Source organism: Helicoverpa zea, chromosome 8 (genome assembly GCF_022581195.2).
Source record: "Helicoverpa zea isolate HzStark_Cry1AcR chromosome 8, ilHelZeax1.1, whole genome shotgun sequence".
NCBI classification, from domain to species: Eukaryota; Metazoa; Arthropoda; class Insecta; order Lepidoptera; family Noctuidae; genus Helicoverpa; species Helicoverpa zea.
Genome location: NC_061459.1, coordinates 8164035 through 8183808, shown reverse-complemented (window position 1 = coordinate 8183808; position 19774 = coordinate 8164035). Strand labels below are relative to the sequence as shown.

The window sequence follows — 19774 nt, the reverse complement described above, 5'->3', positions numbered from 1 at the left end:
AAAAAAAATGTATCTAAGTGTAAAGAAACCGCGAGCGAAGCGAGCGCGAAAATTTTTGAGTTTTGGGACATAAAAGTAGTGTATCTAACGCGCCCGGCATTGTATGACAATACATTAATTTAATTGAAATTTCCGTTTGTTGCCCGTGGTACTACCAATAGTACTACCAGTAGTACCACGGGCAAAATTTTCTTCCCGTAGTACTACCAAGCGGTCTGGTAGTACCACGGGCAAGAAAAAACTTTTGGATTCTCGCGCTAGACGTTGAACAGAGGGGACGTGTGTCGTTTGCTCGTGCATCTTAATTTGTGATTGGCTAATTGTAGTTGGACTCATTTCCTTGTCGCTCTTTGCATGATCTTACCTGAGGGCTCCTCCCACTGGGTGGTCCTAGAGTGAGACATAATTAGTAGTGTCGTGTACGCGTCAAAGTGGTTTTGTAAAAGTGATCGTGATTAGTCGGATTCGAACCATCACCCAAGTGACAAGTGACCGGACCATTTACTCATCGCGCCACCGTGACAGTTGCTACGATCAGCAGAACAACGGTGCGCTTGAATGCGCTACGTGCTACGCGCGTGAGTCACCCACCGCTGCTACGCTCACATAGCGCGCGCCGCTACGTCACGCGCCGCTACGTCACGCGCCTGTGCTACGAAACAACTACGAGATCAGTGTGCCGGCTACGCGAACGCTGCTGCCTGTTGTCATCGGTCTTGTGAAATACCGTTTTGCCTGTGCATTATTGTTTGCCTGTGCATTATTGTTGATATTTGCTCTCAACCTATTATATGTTTTGGTTGTTAACATGGCAGGGGTACAACGAACACCACCCAAAAGCTCTAAAACTCCGGTCGACAATATAAGTCAGTCCCAAACACGCTCTGAACCGGATATCACTACTGCTGTGGCTGAGTGCGAATACGTAAGCACTCAAAGAAGTAGTAAGCGTCCGCGTAAAAATACCTCACCACAAAGCATTTCGGCAGGTAAGGGCTCTCAGGAACCGCAGGACCTACGAGAAATTCTTGCAGACCAAACAACATTAATAGCTGAGCTCTCTTCGGATATAAAAGACATTAAAACTCAGAATAGTAAAATACAGGCAACAAACTCGGAGATATGTAAGGCAAACGCTGGAATTGTTCAGTCCATTGATTTCCTTAATAAACAGTTTGAAGATTTAAAGACTGAAGTGGACATACTGAGGAGGGAGCGACGCGAGCAGCAAACCTACATTGAATCTCTTGAACGGAAAATTGTTGACCTTCAACATAAATCAAGATCATCCGCCATAGAATTACGTAACATACTACAAGTTAATAATGAATCCTGCACCAGCCTTTTGAAAACGGTATGTGATGTTGGCACTGCTATTGGTGTATCCATTGATGAAAAGGAGCTTCGCGATATCTACCGACTGCCAGTGAAATCTACCTCCTCCAGCTCCCCGCGGCCAATTATAACGGAATTCTCAACTGTGCAAACTAAGCAGACATTCCTTACTGCCGTACGAAACTACAACAAGGGAAAAGGAAAGTACGACAAATTGAACACAGCTGTCATAGGTTTGTCAGGTGATCCGCAACCCGTGTATATCTCCGTTCATCTACCAGCAAGCACAAAAAAGCTATTCTTCCAAGCCAGAGAGTTTGCTAACAAAAACAAGTTTAAGTTCTGTTGGATCTCAAATGGTAACATATTTCTCCGTAAAATAGAAGGAGACAAACAGATTCTTGTCAATTCTGAAAAATGTTTCAGCCTATTGGATAGCCAAAACCTAATTATTTGACTAGCACATAATATCTCTTGTTATTGTATAAATAATTCTGGTTCCCATATTGTTATCTCTGTGATCCTTTACTGTTTATTTTTAATTTTATTTTTAATATTAAGTTTAACATCAAAATTAAGCAATATACTCTTACATTCATTCATCTGTTACATCTTACACATTAATACAGTCATACAACGCACACAAACTACTTTTACACAATTTAAATCACTCAAATACAAAATTTGTCATTATCCTCTTAACACACACGCGAATACAGTAATTAGCCGCTATACTAAAACGATTCACAGTATATTTCTCAAGCATTTCTATTTAAATAAAGCAATCCTGTCCAATATTTTGCTACACAGTTTGTACACGAGTATTCCTAAAACAAATGGCTAATCAAGATATTATTAATAAGGAATTAGACGCGCTTCACGTTTCTAAATCATTCAAATGTCAACCTGAGAAATGCATACAGTTCATAAGAGACCCGACTAAAGGATTAAAAATTTTACATTTAAATATAAGAAGTATCAATAAAAATTTTGACGAAGTTGTAGTGCTAATGCGGCTATTGGGTTTCCAGTGTGACGTGCTCATTCTCACCGAGTGTTGGTTGAGTAAACTGTCGCATTTGCCGACCTTGGATGACTTTACGTCATATTCCACTAATATCACATACAATCAAAATGATGGTTGTGTTATTTATGTTAAATCTTCCATTAAAGCTAATATTAAAGAACCAGTATTTGCTGATGCAAACTGCCTCGTTTGTTGTATAGAAGACATCACTATAGTCGCTATTTACCGACCACCTTCTTTTAAAAATATAGATAACTTTATAGACAGCCTCGATAGTGTTCTCAAAATAGGAACTTCTTCCGTGGTCTTGATTGGTGATATGAACATTGACATTAGGGTCGACAATACTGACAGTCACTCGGATGACTATTTAAACTGTACTGCCTCTAACGGACTTCTTCCAGCACATCTGTTTCCGACTCGGCTCTCAAATTGCTTAGACCATATTTTAATAAAAACAAATAAACGCGCTACGGCTTTCGTTATTGAATCATCCATAACAGATCACGAACCGACATTGCTATTCTTATGCAACCGGAGTGTACATTCGGATGTCACCCGAACTAGGGCAAAATTAGACTGTGATTCCGCAATTGAGAGTATTAAAACCCATGACTGGTCTCCAATCCTGTCTATATCTGATCCTAATGATGCCGCAGATGCGCTTATAGGTAAACTTTCCTCCATTGTTACTGAGCACACTCATATTCTAGTTGTCCCAAGAAAACAACGTAATTTAAAGCCCTGGATCACACCGGGACTACTCCGCTGTATAAGGCACCGTGATCGTATGCATATTAAACTCAAAAAGTCGGCTAACAATGAGATTTTAAAAATCACCTACACTCGCTATCGCAATTATTGCAATTCCCTGCTGAGAAATTAAAACGCTCTTACGAAAAAGAACTGTTTCGCAATGCTAAAAATAATGTTAAAGCTACGTGGAATGTTATTAAGAAAGTCTCGGAGCTTCAAACACAGTGTTCGCCTTCCTCTGAGCTAGTAAACTTATTAGATAACCCTAAATCCTCGCTAAATTACGTTAATAACTTTTTTGCTAGTGTAGGCAGCAGTTTGGCTTCAAAATTTAAATCATCCTCTATGGTGTCCAATCCCGTGGCTAACTCACAGTCGTGTGGCTCAATGATGCTTCTTGAGGTTACCGAGCTCGATGTTGAATCCATTATCCTGGGTCTAAGGACTGACTGTGCTACAGGTTATGATTGTATTCCATCTAAAATTATTAAAGGCGCGAGAAAAGTATTAGTTCCGATTGTTACACATGTCTGTAACCTGTGCATAAGTGCTGGTGTCTTTCCTAAGACGTTTAAAAAAGCACTCGTTCACCCTATTCATAAATCCGGGTGCAAAGATGATGTTAATAATTACCGTCCCATTTCTATTTTAAGTGCAATGTCAAAGATCTTGGAACGGGTACTAAATAAGAATCTGATAAGCTTTCTTGAGTCAAACAACATCTTAGCCAAAAACCAATACGGGTTCCGAAATGGAGTTAGTACTGAGGATGCAGTATTACATCTGTCGAATCACGTAGCTAGGACGCTAGACAGAAAACGCAAGTGCCTGGGAATTTTCCTAGATTTGTCAAAGGCCTTTGACACTGTCTCTGCCCCAGCTTTATTGAGAAAAATGGAAAGACTTGGAATTCGTGGACTACCGTTGAAAATCTTTGCAGACTATCTCAAAGATCGTACTCAAATAGTTAAAATTGGTCAATATGAAAGTGATGAACTTCCAATGACTTTTGGCGTTCCGCAAGGAAGCATCCTGGGTCCCACCCTCTTTCTCATTTACATAAATGATCTCTGTACACTACCTCTTGATAACTGTATGATATATACCTATGCGGATGACACTGCCCTTATCGTAGAGGGATGTAACTGGACCCAGGCATACCAAAATGCCGAGGCAGCGCTCTGCTGCGTGATGAAATGTTTGTCTGATAACTTGCTCACTTTAAATGTAGACAAAACCGTATACGTTCCCTTTGCTATCAAGTCAAATCAATGTCCTTCTAATTCCTTGACCCTAAAAGCACATCACTGTGGTTCTTTAGCGCAATGTAGCTGCCTCTCCCTCACAAAAACGACTCATGTAAGATATCTAGGAGTACTAATTGACCAGCATCTCAACTGGCATCCCCACATAGCCAAGGTCACGTCCCGTGTACGTAAGCTGATATACGTCTTCAAGAAGCTGCGAAATTCTGCTGATCTTGAAACACTTAAAATAGTATATTTAGCTCTGTGCCGCTCTGTTTTAACGTACTGCTTGCCCGTTTGGGGTGGAGCCACACAAAATGTATTCATTCGCCTTGAGAGAGCCCAGAGAGCTGTGCTCAAGGTAATGCTCTCTCTTCCGCGTAGGTATCCCACTATGCAACTCTATTCTGACTGCAATTTTCTAACAGTCAGACAACTTTATGTTCTCCTGTCTGCTCTTCGCAAACACTCTACACGTCCCCCAATGGATTCAACTTGCAGACGAAAATACAATGTTTTCACGCATGAACGCCATAGAACTGCCTTTGCCAGACGCCAGTTCTACGTTAATAGCGGTTATCTGTACAACTTTCTCAACAAAAAATTAAACATTTATTCATCCCCTAAATATCATTGTAAAAACTTACTTATAGACTATCTACATACACTTAATTACGACAATACTGAGGATCTCCTACTGGGTAAATTATTATAAATTTAACATTATTATTCCACCCATACTCTTTCATTACACATACAAACACACTTCTATACATTGACATACAACACATCCCATACATTCCCACTACAGTTACACTCACAATCACCCTAAACTTACTGCCGTACTAACCTTACCGTTAAACCTCTTTAGTTTTATTAAATTGTTTTTATCTCTCTCTTCCTCCCTACAAATTAGAACAGTTTTATTCTTTTTTTGTTACCATTGCTCATTTATTGTAACGTCCTGAATCGCTTCAATCATATGCTTACTCTGACGTTTATTGGAGAATCACTGACTCCTAAGTCACAGGCACATGCCTAGTTTAGGAGCCAGAGTTTAATGTTTTACAAAACCTATAATTTATGCCTAGTCTTTACGGATGTTAATGTTGTGATGGCTTTTGGTGAAAATAAAGAATTTATTTATTTATTTATTTATTTATTTTACTGTCAATATTTTAGGTTTTTTTCAACCCTTATGTTGTCACAGTTGATATTGTCATCCTAGAAAGATGAATTGAAATATATATTTTTTTAATGTAGATATATTTTGGTACTATTTCGTAAATAGATCTGGTAGTTGTGAAATTTTTCATTGCTCAAAATCGACAAGAGTCAAAAACACTTAGTTTTTTTCTTCACAAATGAGAATTGAATATCTACTTACGTTTTTCGTTTTATTTAAAAATATTAAGTAGGTAGTGTCATATTCATTAAAATTATCGATATGATCACGTAAGTCATGCTGTCCTAGTACTTTACTTTTTTGGTTCGGCCGTATTCTATAAATTAGTTTTTGACTAATCACCTCGTCCGGGGAAACTTCTTTCCGTACCCGGATAAAACGTACGTTGCGTTCAGCACAGAGAGTGTAGTTTCCTAACAGTAAAAGAATCATTGGGTTTGACGCATTTGGTGCACTTCTCAACTTGTACATCATGTTCAAATGGTGCACTTCGCAACTAGTACACTTCTCAAATGGCACACTTCGCAACTGGTGCTCTTCTCAAATTGTGAACATCGAAAAAGGGGCACTTTTTAAGTGGAGTGGATATTTGGATTTCTTTTTCTAAAATTATGTGGGGTTTAATTAAAATTGCTTTGTTACAATATTATTTTGGAGTAGGTGACTCTTTCTTGCATATTTTTTTCTTATTTTTGTATGACTTTTTATATTTATTTAAAACCTTTTTGATTTGATTTTTTTTTAAATCATGAGCCTAAATATTTGAAATAAGTTCGGACTTTGAATGTTTGCCTACTCGCTAAAGGAGCGGAGTGTTTCAAAACTTAGAACCCGGATCGATAGCGAAGGAATCAAAACAGTACAAGGTGAAAAATCTTTGCACTCGAGTGCAACACGTAACTTTTCATCCCACCTCATCGTACACAGCATAAATCACCGGAGTATGAAAAGTAAACCTATTCAATCTCGGAATGTCGATGCAACTGGGCCCCGATTCTCCTAATTTTACTTAAGCAACATTCGATTGACGTTCGAGTCGATTCGACTGAGATCCGATCCCGACTCGATTACGATTGAAGCGTATGTGGCATTCCGCTATTTTTTCTTTGAAATAAACATTTTTATCCTTTTCTGTCATTCAATAATGAATCATTTTGTCTGCAAATGATTTACGATTGCAAAATGATTGTACAGCAAACTACCGTATAGACCAAAATTTCCAAAATAGCAGACCAATCGTACGCCAATCAAATGTCAATCGAATACGATTGGTCTTTTATTAGTAGCAGAATGCCCGATATGGTTAAAACTGCTATTGCGATTAGATTTCTATTCGATTTTGACATTATTAACTTAGGAGAATCGGGCCCCTGCTCTCCTCGCCGTGTACCAGGACAGCATAACTTACCTCAGTATTCCAATTTCCCGACGAAAATGCTCAGCAAGTACCAGGATAGCATAAAATACCTATCAAGTAAATCGAGACCAAGGTATTCAATTCTTATTTGTGAAAAAAAAACTAAGTGATTTTGACTCTTGTCGATTTTGAGCAATAAAAAATTTCACAACTACCAGGGGCCCGATTCTCCTAAGTTAATAATGTCAAAATCGAATAGGAATCGAATCGCAATATGATCGTAATAGCAGTTTTAACCATATCGGGCATTCTGCTACTAATAAAAGACCAATCGTATTCGATTGACATTTGATTGGTGTGCGATTGGTTTGCTCTTTTGGTGATTTTGGTCTATACGGTAGTTTGCTGTACAATCATTTTGCAATCGTAAATCATTTGCAGTCAAAATGATTCATTATTGAATGACAGAAAAGGATAAAAACGTTTATTTCAAAGAAAAAATAGCGGAATGCCACATACGCTTCAATCGTAATCGAGTCGGGATTGGATATCAGTCGAATCGAGTCGAACGTGAATCGTATGACGCTTAAGTAAAATTAGGAGAATCGGGCCCCAGATCTATTTACGAAATAGTACCAAAATATATCCACATTTCTTTCTAGGATGACAATATCAACTGTGACAACAAAAGGGTTGAAAAAAACGTAAATTATTGACAGTAGTACCACGGGTAGTTTTTTCTTGCCCGTGGTACTACCAGACCGCTTGGTAGTACTACGGGAAGAAAAATTTACCCGTGGTACTACTGGTAGTACTATTGGTAGTACCACGGGCAACAAACGGAAATTTCTTGGTCCAGGAGCGTACCGCAGCGCCCCTGAGCCCGCGGCGCCCGGGTTATTCGCACACCCTGCACCATAGGTTAAGGCGGCCCTGATGCTATCCATACATTTGGATACAGTTCTTGTAAGCTGCGATCTTTGATGAAATTTAAAACAAAAATAGGAGTAAAATTCTGATCAAGGATTGGTTGGGGGCGCCTGCGGCGACCTGGGCCGTCGCCCAACTGCGCCCTACCCTAAAGCCGCTACTGGACCGTGGTCAACATACAATAAATTTTAATATAGGTTCCTCCAGCGGCTAGCATCAAATTGTGCGCTTGTGATATAAACCCTGCCGATGGTGAACTTATAATCGCCGCCGTTATTTTCTCGACTTTCGGAGCAATGCCTCACCTAAAAATAATGGCACGGTACTCGCACGATGTTCCGAACCACCATCTGGATTGCCAAGAACTTTGTTCATGTTATGTAGATAGATACCTAGGTACTTTCCCATTCCCTCCATGTAGCCTAACACTCACGATTTACCAATTGAACCTATGTTATCTTCTCGTTCCTTATTCCTTGACATAAAAAACAAACGAATATATTAGCTTAATTTTATGTAAATATATAAATGCCAACAATGTTAGGATCGGCTCCCAGTGTAACCAGATGCAGCTGAGTGCCAGTGTTTTACATAGAGCCTGTCTATCCGAACTCCACAACACGGTTACCTAGGCAAGCTGCCATCCATTGGTAAGACTGGTTGTCAAAGTTTCTGGCTTCTGACTACCCGTAAGTTACGGTTAAGCAGTTGTTACGGGCCGTAACAACTGCCAAAGATGTTCAAATGTCATTTTCTCCGTGCCTTCCGAAATGCGGAAGAACACGTCGTGAAGACCCATCCACGAACCGACGGCGCCAAGCGTAGCTTTACCTTAGACGAGTAAAAAAGCGTGTCTTGACAGGTCCTTAACGAGCACGAGCGATTAGGAAGTGCAACAGGAATAAAAAAACAAGTTACTTGCTAGTAATAGGTTTTATTTGATAAAATTACCTTTATGTCTTACAGTAAGAAATGGTATTTAAAAAACAAATAGACCTATACCTGTCCAATCTGAACAAAATAAATAAAGTTCTCTTTAACTTTAATTACCAGACAGAACCTGTTATTTTTACAATGCTATATACCTACTATAAAACTACATTGGCGTAGTCGTATTATTAAAAAAACCTATACAACCTAAAGCAATTATACAAAATATCTTTTCATAGTATACTTATATTTAAAAATAGAAATATAATATCGTCACATTTGTTCATTTATAATATAAATTATAGGGCAGATAACGCCAGTCGTGCCAAGTTGTAATCACTTAAAATATGAGGGTATTTATACAAAAAAAAGAATTTAATTATCGCTCCAGGGAATGTGTTACTTATAATTTGGCGTCACAACGGACTGCAGATTAACTAAGCCATAAAATATTGTCCATAATTGCCCGTAAAGATAACATAGGGTGAGATCATTGAGACTGTGATTGATGACACATTGTATTAAGCAATTTTTAATTGCGTTTCACCGAAAAAAAATAATTTAAATATAATAGAATATCATAGTCATTAATTGTGGAGCTGCTGCGTAATAGTAAAATATTTAAATTTATATTTATAGCTGTATATCTCTGAATCTTTGTGGTAGCAGTTTGGAAGTCAGATCTACTTATTTCATATAAATGTCGAACTGCATGCATGTCGATTTACTGCACATTAATTGGCAGGGTCTACGTATATGTTTCTTACAAAATGAGCACGGCTTACTATTAGGTCATTTGTAAACGAAATATATTGACACAATATGTCGTATGGGACGAAGTGACCGCTATTCCAGCTTATAAGAGGAGCGCATTTTATTTCATGCCAACGTTTCGTTCATATAAACGAGAATCGACATGAATACTGCTAGACATGTTGTATATAAGCGACTACAAAGATACAACCTTTATCGAGTTTAGAATTCAATTTACATAAGCGAATTTGTATACTCTGTTCATGCATAATTATTATCATGAGTGTTTAATTCAATAAAAATCATAATTGATAGTTTATGTAATTTCTGCAGGTAAAAGTTGATACAAAATGAGTTTACGTACTGTTATGTTTTACAGTTTACAGTAATTAGGCCCTAAAATAAAGAGAATATCACAAATAATTATGTTTATAAATCTTATTGAACCAAAAATACAATTAATTACATAAAAAAATTCCGAACATTAATTTTACTCCATTGCTTCCAAACGAAACCAGAACGACGATTTACATATTTTATTACAGAAATTGCGCGCCAGTTATGAAGTACGTTTAAATTAGACTGAGAAGACTATAGGTTGACGGCTTTGACGACCTTTACATAGCGTAGTAAATAGATGCCAGCTGTACTTTTGCAACTTGTATATTATGTACTTACAATTTATTTAAGTTCGATAACGCATTACATATTTGTCTTTATTTTTTATAAGATATTGCTGCCGTTATTGTATTTTAGTAGCTTTGAGGACAAACTCCTCTTTCTTATTTATGTACCTATGGTATAACATCACACTCAATGTAAGAGGCGCATAACCCAGTCTTATGGGAATCCTAGCGTAACCTAAAACCAGTAAGTGTAATGACTTAGCAAATATCGGGAGCTACCAACATTTCGTTTCAATAACTGCTACAGGTCAATTAGGGTAACCCATAATTGATATGTTCGTAAGCTAAGGCCGCCTTCGGTTTATGACAATCTATTACAATAATTTAGCAGAGAAATAATTATGAACGAAGAATTATGATTCCAGTACATTACAGTAAATGCCAACTGACAAATTACATGAAAAGCAAGCAATAAATGGCACCAGAGTATTTGAGATAAATACTAAGTAACAGCCAATTTGATACAATACCATATTAACAATATAAGAGGTATGTTTGAAACCAGAAAATATATATCGAAGGTTTAATTTGTTACATTGTAAAGTGTTACAAAATCAATGAAATACATATAGCACATTTTTCACATGTATAAAAATGAAATGAAAATATTGTCCTTACAAGATATTTACTAAAGGCTGCACAGGGGTCGGCGTTATATCATCTGCCGCGACATCGCGTGGCGCAGCTTGCGCTCCCACGCCTCCGCCTCCGCCCACGAGTGCCGCACGTCGCGGAACAGCTGCCGACAACAAACACATCACATTCTTCCTCAAAAATATATTCACTCTAGTAAAATAAATTAAAGCCTTCAAGTGATTTGTCGCTTGAAGGCTTCAATCAGAATTTATTAAAATTGTGCCACTCACCTGCGACAACCATACTTCGTCCGCCAACAATTCGTTCAGAATCACCGTAGTGTCTTTACTGGGGTTTTGCATTCTCTTCTCAGCGACTCGTTTACTGCATTCCGCGTACATTAGATACTTCTGATGAGATATCCTCGAATACAGCTGAACTCGACTGCAACACGTCGCACACACGAGGAACTCCTGAAAATATAAAGGCACAGTTTATATTTGCGTAAGTTTCATGAATTTGGTACGAAGTGTCCATCTCTCTAATATTGAAAATGTAAATGTTTAAATGGATGTGGAGCGAATGTTTGTTAATTTTTGTTAGAATCCACTGGATTAATTTTGAGATCTACAGTATTGTATAGTTAACAATAAATAAATAATTTAACTATAGGCATTTTTGATGCAGGAAGTAGTTTCTTCGGGGTGCGATTGTAATCGCGGGGAACAGCTAGCATTTCTTATTTTATTTTGAACAGACAAGATAGAAGAATACTAAGTAAAATGCACTTTGCTTTTATTAGGGGGATTGATAGGTCAGAACAAACCTTTTCATAGGCGAGCCTGGCGTCGGGCTGCACGGGCTCGAGCGTGGCGGGGTTGTAGGGCTGGCCGTACAGCAGCAGCCGCGCCACAGCCGGCCGGGCGCAGGCGCGGCAGGCGCCCGCGCCGCCCGCCACGCTGAGCCCGGGCCACGTGGCGGCCGCCGCGTCCAGCGCGCGGGCCCCGGCCGCCGCGCCGCCGCCCGACACGCGCGCCCGCATGCTCTCCGTCACCTCGTCCACCGTCTTCACGTTGGACAGGAAGTACTCGTCTGAAATGTGACGCTGGAGGTAGGCGCGCGAGCCGCGCGGCGCTGCTGTCTGGCGGCGCTCGTCGCGCGACAGCAGCGCCGCGGCGCGGTTATTGTACGGAACGAAACTTTTATGCGACGATCGCGCTTCTGTTGAGCCGCGGTCGCGCCGCTGTCTCGCTGCAACAATTGCTTAAAATGAAAGCACCAATATCGACACCGATGTCGTACCACTTGGCATTTCTAACAGAGATTGCTAACAGTAGGTATGTTTTATGTGGTATACTTTATCTACTTCGAATGCGAGATCAGCAAATGGCTACACCACTGTTTTATTACTGATATTGTTTTCCAAACTGTACCTTTTTGCTTAAAGTTCCTATATTTCTCGATTTTGTTCATATTTGAAAATAAGAGAGAGACATAAAATACAACGATTACCTTGTTCTTGAAATATTTCTGTTAGAAAGTTAGGATCTAAGGCATGTGATATTAATGTTTGAATGTAGACTTCAAAGTTCTCCTGATACATTTGAGTCTCCAGCATCCTTTTCTCGATGAAACCGCAATCATCGGCTGGAAGTTCGCTTCTAACTAACTCGACGATTGTCTCCAAATGTGTCTGGGACCTTACTTTAACTGGGACTTGCGTATATAATTTTTTATTCTCGGGGTTCCATACGGTGTACTGTAACAAAGAGATGCGTCTTTTATTAGTTAGTTTCAAGAGAACTTCTTACGGTAAATTGGTTCATGGAACGCGAATAAAACAGCAAAATTCTAATTCATAAATAATTATGCTTCAATACTTACTGTAGATATATTACGATACAAAACTTTTCCATTTTCTTCAAAAGGTTCGTATTTTTGTAATAATGTCTTGCCATCAACCCTCCAAATTGCTGGCCACATTTCATTCAATTCAGCTTTTATTGCTATGAATTCCCCAGACTGAAAATTTAGAAGCAATAGGCATTAATCATGTGTGAGAAAAGTTGATGGTTCTATGTAATATTTTGGTTATAGTATTGGTTAGTCTTTGACTTATAGTGGGTTAACAACCTTATGAATCGAAAAACAAGTCATGTTCCCAAACGCCTACAATGGTAGTGACTTCGATGTCTCCTCATGACTGTTTATTAATACGAACGTACATAAGTATACCATCACAATACTATGACTATCTGGTCAAAAACCTGTGACTGCTTTATTTTACCTAACACTAATACCTTAAGCCCCACCTCTAAGAACGACAAAATTGCCAGCAGTCTCACAGTGCCTTAAAATTTGATTTCCTCTACGGGCTTATGTATGTGGACAAGATTTAGGTAATGTTGCGGCGACATAACGAGCATAGAAGAATACATATGCATAGAAGTGCAATATTTATTTTTTACTGCTACAGCTGGTAAAATTCTTCATTGATTCAAATAACATACCTGATAGGGCATTTCTTCTATTGGTCGGGTATTGTCTACTTGCCCACTACTGGAAACTTGATGGTGAGATTTTATATTGTGTTGCATATTTCTGTTCGCCTTATTGTCGTTATCTGTTGTTCCATATAGCCCATAACCCATGTTAGCCCCATGAGCTGTAACTAAAATACAAAAGAAAATCAAGCTTTAAGCTTGATTATTAAAACTTAAATGCCCGAGAAGACGTAGAGGTACAATATTCGAAAATTCATTAGGTATTTGTCTGTTTGAAGAGTTCGGCATTTATATATGCTTTGTCTGCCAACCATATACTTAATCAAGAATAATATTTAAATATTTTGAAACTTCATAGATTATCTCTGGGCAACTACATATTGGAATGTTATTCCTCTAAAATCTCGTTTTTTTACAGTCCTAGTTTACAGTTAAACAGAAAATTAAGGTTTGATGGTCCCTGTCGTCAGTGCGAAACAAATATTTCAGAGAGCAATTTATTTGGGCTTTGTTTAAAATTCTTGATTATTAATTAGAATTCAATTAACATTAGTTTTGACTTGATTTACGCCCAAAATGACTTGCTGAAAAAATAATAATCAAGTGAAGAAGGTAGGAAAGGCAAGGGACAAGGATAGCCAATCGATGAATAAAATTCATCATTGTGATAACATGTACACACATTACAGTACTTCATCAACATTAATATTACTCACTTGATGTCAAAATTATAGCTACATTATGCTCATATGGTTGTACTGTACATGTTATCCCTATTTTGGCGAAGTGAGGGGTGCTACCAGGAATAATTACAAATTAAAATTATTTAACACATTATCGGTAATATACTCATGTTTATTTTATGTCTTCTCCTATTATACAAAATTATTTACATAAAATATTGAGAGTTGTGCATAAACAAATAACAATTAAATAGAAATACAAAAAACTTATGTTCAGGGCATGGCCTTCTAATACATTATCTCGTACTTATAGCTGTCAATGTATTATGCAATTAATTTCCCTTATAATATAAAATCACTTTCAGCTATATAGAATATGCATACACTATTGTAAGTACTAACTAATCTCAAATACTGTAAAATACAATACATTATTTATATGTACAACAGACACCCACTGGTATGAATTCCATAAAAAAATATACCACAATTTTGGAATTATTAATGGTAGCACCCCTTCAATAGCGAGTATGACAAGAGTCACAAATTCTACAATTTACAATAAAATGGCACTAATAATGTGTCATTAAACAACAATTTAGGTGAAATCTTGTTACAGACTAACCCTAAAAATATCGACGTTTACTAGGATAGTTACATCACATTTCTTTCACAGAAAATATTTACAAATAATATAATCATAGATTTCATCTAATAAAAATTTACATTATCACAGTTAAAATGTAACAAGTTTTCACGATATCCTGCTCAAAAGGCAGTTAGCTTGCTCCTGTCATACAAGCTTCAGGGCTAGCTCTTCACCATCGCGCTCTACTTCTTAAATGGAAATCTAATAAATTGAACGCACCTTCGTCGGGCTGATGTTGATAATAGTATTGTTGCTGTGGCGCTGCCTGCAGCGACGTCACGGGCGGCGGCGCAGGAGGTCGTGGCTTCTTAGGCGCGGCCGGCTGAGGCGCCACCACAGCCGATGGCGTGGGCTTACTCATATTTGTTCGCCCCTTATTCTTTCCTTTATCGTTAAGAGGTGTACTAGGCACATTGAGCACCGGCTTGTTGAGTCTTCTCGCTTCCTCCTCTGCATCATACGCAGTTTCCTCGCTGCCGTCATATTTACGTTTTCTCTCTTTATTCAAGTTATAATAACGGGGATCGTCTAACTCTTTTGTTTGAGAGGAGAGAAGACTCGACGATGCGCCATGTATTTGATTAGCACCCAACAAGCCTGTCGCACCCATACTTGCCGAGGAGCTCATGACGGGATTACTCAGTGACATACCTGCGTTTATCACGTTTGTCGACGCCATGGCTCCATTGGCACTCTGCTGTGAGGAATTTGTTTCACATTGACTTTTATTATGGTCATTCGGTGTGTAAGGCTTACTATTTGTAGTATTATTAGTATTAGTTCTCGACCACGTAGATTTTCTGGCGCCCCTGCCGGCCGGCGGAGGTGAAGTATCACGCTCTCCTTGTAAAAATTTCAAGTAAGAAGCCATGAAACCTGAACCGGGGCCCGTGACAGGAACATTAAATTTTTTATCCATTATTTTTGAAGTAGCGTCTTGTGAAGTGCTGTTAATGTTCTGCTGCTGTGAAGAGGGTGCTACCGACGATGCAGTATTTGCCCGTTGTTCTGCAAGGAAACCAAGTTCTTCCTCTATATTAGGTACTACCACCTTAGGCTGTTCCTCTTCACGTGTTTCAGGAGTCGAAAAAGATGACGAGGAAGCCGAAGGTGGAGTTTCACTAAATGACGACAGAGGTGTCAACTCCACAGAAGATTGGAAATCAGGGTGAGGACCTAGGTGGAAAGGCGGGAAGTATGTCAAAGCATGGCCATGAGGCATAGCGAGTGCTTGGTGTTGATTAGCAAAATTTGTGGCATGTAATGGGGCTTGTGAGCCAAATGCAGATGTACCAGGGAACATTTTTGGAGGAGGAGGTGGAAGATTCCACCTTTCAAAATCAAAATAACTACCATTTTGCTGTTGACTGCTAGTTGAACTATGTGCAGGTGGAGGAATTCTATTTGCCAAATAATCAGCCATTACAACATTAGACAATTCATTCATATTTGTATGGGGAACTGGTTTTTCTACACTCTTTCTTCTTGATGGTATTTTGTTAGTAGATGTTGGAACTGTCACTGGAGGTTGACTTTTGCTTGATTTGACTTCTTGTAATTGACAACTTTGTTGCAAACTTTGCAAGTTTTTTACTATACTCATGGGATCACCTCGACAACTAGAAAGATCTTGTAAAGCTACATTATTACCATCAAAATAGTTCTGTTTATCTGGCAAACTTAGCACCCTACTGGAAGATTGACTCTGAGGAACAGACTCATCATTATGAGTATTACTTTCTGATAAACCATTATTGTAATTATTACTACTGCTATTACTAGAATATTTTCTAGACCCTAGTCTGTCACCTTCCCAACAAGTTTGACCAGATGACTGAGTTTGATTTCGTTCATATCTGCTGCTTTCACTATAGGTTTTATTTTGTTCAAGACCTAAAGCCCTAGTTATAACAGAAGGATATGCTACTTGGCTATTTTGAGATGGTGACCGTGTCACTGATGCATCTAGAGGAGATCTAGGAGCGGTATTATTAACTTTGTTATAGTGATCACTGTGTGGTTGAGGAGAATTGATTGAGTTCATAGGACTATGATACAAGGGATAGGCAGGACTTGACCCATGATCTAGAGGGGAAGTTTGTGGTGCTACCTGAGAAGGACTTTGTCGCCTTGGCACTACAACACCGCAATCTGGGCCATTTTGGGAACTACTACTGGAGTACCCAGTGTCTGTGCTAGAACTACTTTTAGCTCGGACATGATAGTCTGATTCAATGTTGTTTCCACTTTGATAGTGTCTAAAACTAGAATTTTGGGTTGTGGAGTATTGTGAACTATTGATTCTATTTGTTTTTGAAGAACTGCCAGTACTGCTGCTACTATAATTCAATCTGCCTGGGGCATCCATTATGGAATAACTTATTGGAGATGACTGTGGCTGAACCTTTTCATTAGAATCACAACTTTTCCTTTGTTCATTGCTTATTTCTGGGTAAATTTTACTTTGAGCTTTTGTCTGTACTTGTGGCGCTTTAACTGAAGGGGATACAAAATTACTTATACTATTTGTGATTTGTCTAGGAGATTTATCACTACTTGTATTTTTAGGCGACTGAGAATTATAAATGGAGGCTGATGGCCTAGAGGACGTACTGGAAGATGATCTGTACTCTTTACTGGGAGGAGTTGAGGAAGAAGTGACTGGTGGAGTTGACACTATACACGATTGCTGGGAATGAGAAGTTGAACTTGCAGAACTTGAATAGGACTTACTTCCTGCATAATCCTGTTGTGATGAGAGTTGACCACTCTTTGCACTGCTTGTACTATACGAATTATCAGTCTGATTTCCAAAAGATGATGGAGATTGAAAAAACGTTGATGATGTTGAAGTTGCTGGTTGTTTTGATGCAGTGGCCGGTGAACCAGATCTGTTTGTTTGTTTACCAGCACTTGAAATTTGAGAGTTCAAATGATTATTTAATGTTTGTGCTGCTGCAAAATGTGCATTAAAGTTCTCATATGTTGCTGATGCTTTCGTTGTTGCAGGACTTGGGGATGAGGGCACAACACTCTCATGAGGCAGAATCCCAAACGGGCTAGGTAGTTGATTGTTTCCTTGCCAACTCAGTCCTGCAGTGCTGCCTGGGGTTGATGATTGGTCAAAGAAAGATGTCCCTTGTGCTGCCAATGTTTGATGCGAATAATTTTCTCTTAAAGTAGACAATTCTGATTCCACTGAAGATTGTTTGGATGCTACAGCAGCCTGAGCTTGAGCTATAACTTGGCGATGCTGAGCTTGAAGAGAAGAACTGTAGTGTGCAGGTTTGGGATTTGCATGATGAAATAGTGGTGAAAACACTGCGTCATACCCAACAGCTGGGGGAGATAAAAATCCTGCAGGGTTGAAGGGTGAAGCAGTTGATGAGCCAAGTTGTCCTGCTAATGATGCTGTAGTATGCGCTGCTTGCAGAAGCAACTGACTTGTAGTTGATGGCACTGATTGGCTGCCTAATCCAGAGCCACCACTTGCTAGGTGGTGATGAAAATCCCCACTTGCAGCACCGGCCTGAACCCCTGCTAACCGATTGTATGAATATGCTGACCATGGTCCTACTGGATCCATTACCACCTCCGTGATGCTCAAATGTCAATGTATGTAATATGTCAATAGAAGTCCACACTTTCATCCATAGTTTGTAACACAGTCAATTGTATGTATGGTTACTATCACTATTTTGGAACACTGGAACTCATGTTGCTGTTACATATTCTTCATACAGAGAAAACACTCCTGAAAATAAAGAAAAAGAATATCAATATCAAAACAACAACGTAGGTACTGCACGATACTAATAATCATATAAGAAAAGAACTTGTTTTATCATTAACAAGATTCAAAATAATGATGTAAAAGAGCTAATTAACTCATAGTCGGCAAATATCAGTGCAAAATAAAGCATCGACCCCTACGAATAAAAATAATCCGGCGCTTCACTACACAAGCGTCAGAGTGACGGAACAATACAGGATCGCATTTTACACACTGTCCGTTATTACCAAGTATGCATTTTTACGAAGATACATACCATCGCCTTGGTTTTCCACAACCATTTATCAATGTGGTTTCGGAGGACGCTCACACAACAGATAACATCATAAATATGGCCTCGACTAGTCGAGTGCTCGCTGCGACGGGTTTTGTCTATTGTGAAATGAAAAGCAGTTCAAGTCATAGGTTGTACTCAACAGATCACTTTGTGTTTTACACTATACAATATCAAATCGTTTGCTGCCGTTCTATTGACATTAATATTTTAACAAACCAATAACTTTATTTACAAGTGGAAATACGACAACGTTTCGCCTTTCACATTAATCGCCGCCATCTTACTTGTCGAATATCTGTCGGTCGGTCGGTCGAACGAACGAACGACCACACTCAAAACAAGCTGTACAGCGCCATCTACCAAGTAATTATTGAGACTATTTATTTGAGGAAGGAAAGATGAAAGAAACATGAATTGAATTTTTTGCTGTCTTTCAATAAAAATAGGAACATTTTTTTCATTACGGGTTTGTTTTTGGCAATTGGTTGTCACTTTGGTTAATAGTTAACAATTACCACTCAATCAAAGACAGTTGCAAATAGTGGAGAGAAAACTTTGAATTAGCGCTATTTCCGCTTCGTAATTGCGTTTAGTTCATCTAACTTGTTCTAATATTTCAGTGGATTTTGTGAATTGCGTTTGTTCTTAGAAAATCAATTATGCTGATGGTAGTGGCTAGGACTATGAAAAATTTAATTATAAATACTGTTAGGAGGGTAAAAAGTTGAAAAGGACTGCAAATCATGCATGGGCATCATACTTTTCGGTTTGAGTAAAAATAACCATTTAGCCACAGCGATCATATTACGATTCGATTTCTATTCAATTTTGACATTATTAACTTAGGAGAATCGAGCCCCAGGTTTAATAATATCGGGGTTTTCTGCTACTAATATAAGACCAATCGTATTCCGACGACATTCGATTGGTTTTGCGATTGGTCAGGGCCCCGATTCTCCTAATTTTACTTAAGGGTCATACGATTCACGTTCGACTCGGTTCGACTGAGATCCAATCCCGACTCGATTACGATTGAAGCGTATGTGGCATTCCGCTATTTTTTCTCTGAAATAAACGTTTTTATC

At 38.7% G+C, this 19774-nt stretch overlaps 1 protein-coding gene across 2 annotated transcripts; it reads right to left on the bottom strand.

Annotated features, from left to right (window-relative positions):
* Positions 1-8752: 8752 nt before the first annotated feature.
* On the bottom strand, positions 8753-19604 carry LOC124632228 (serine-rich adhesin for platelets-like). 2 transcript variants are annotated; one of them, XM_047166985.1, is made up of 9 exons: positions 18669-19582; positions 17353-18373; positions 14839-15627; positions 13294-13454; positions 12668-12805; positions 12296-12542; positions 11610-11875; positions 11074-11256; positions 8753-10946 (listed from the first exon to the last, which is right to left on the bottom strand). In XM_047166985.1, the coding sequence occupies exons 2-9, from the start codon at positions 18203-18205 to the stop codon at positions 10860-10862; spliced, it is 2724 nt and encodes a 907-aa protein (XP_047022941.1). In that variant the 5' UTR covers positions 18206-18373; positions 18669-19582; the 3' UTR covers positions 8753-10859. The 2 variants fall into 2 exon arrangements, with proteins under 2 accessions (XP_047022941.1, XP_047022940.1); XM_047166984.1 differs by having other exon boundaries at positions 14839-18373; positions 18669-19604.
* Positions 19605-19774: the final 170 nt, after the last annotated feature.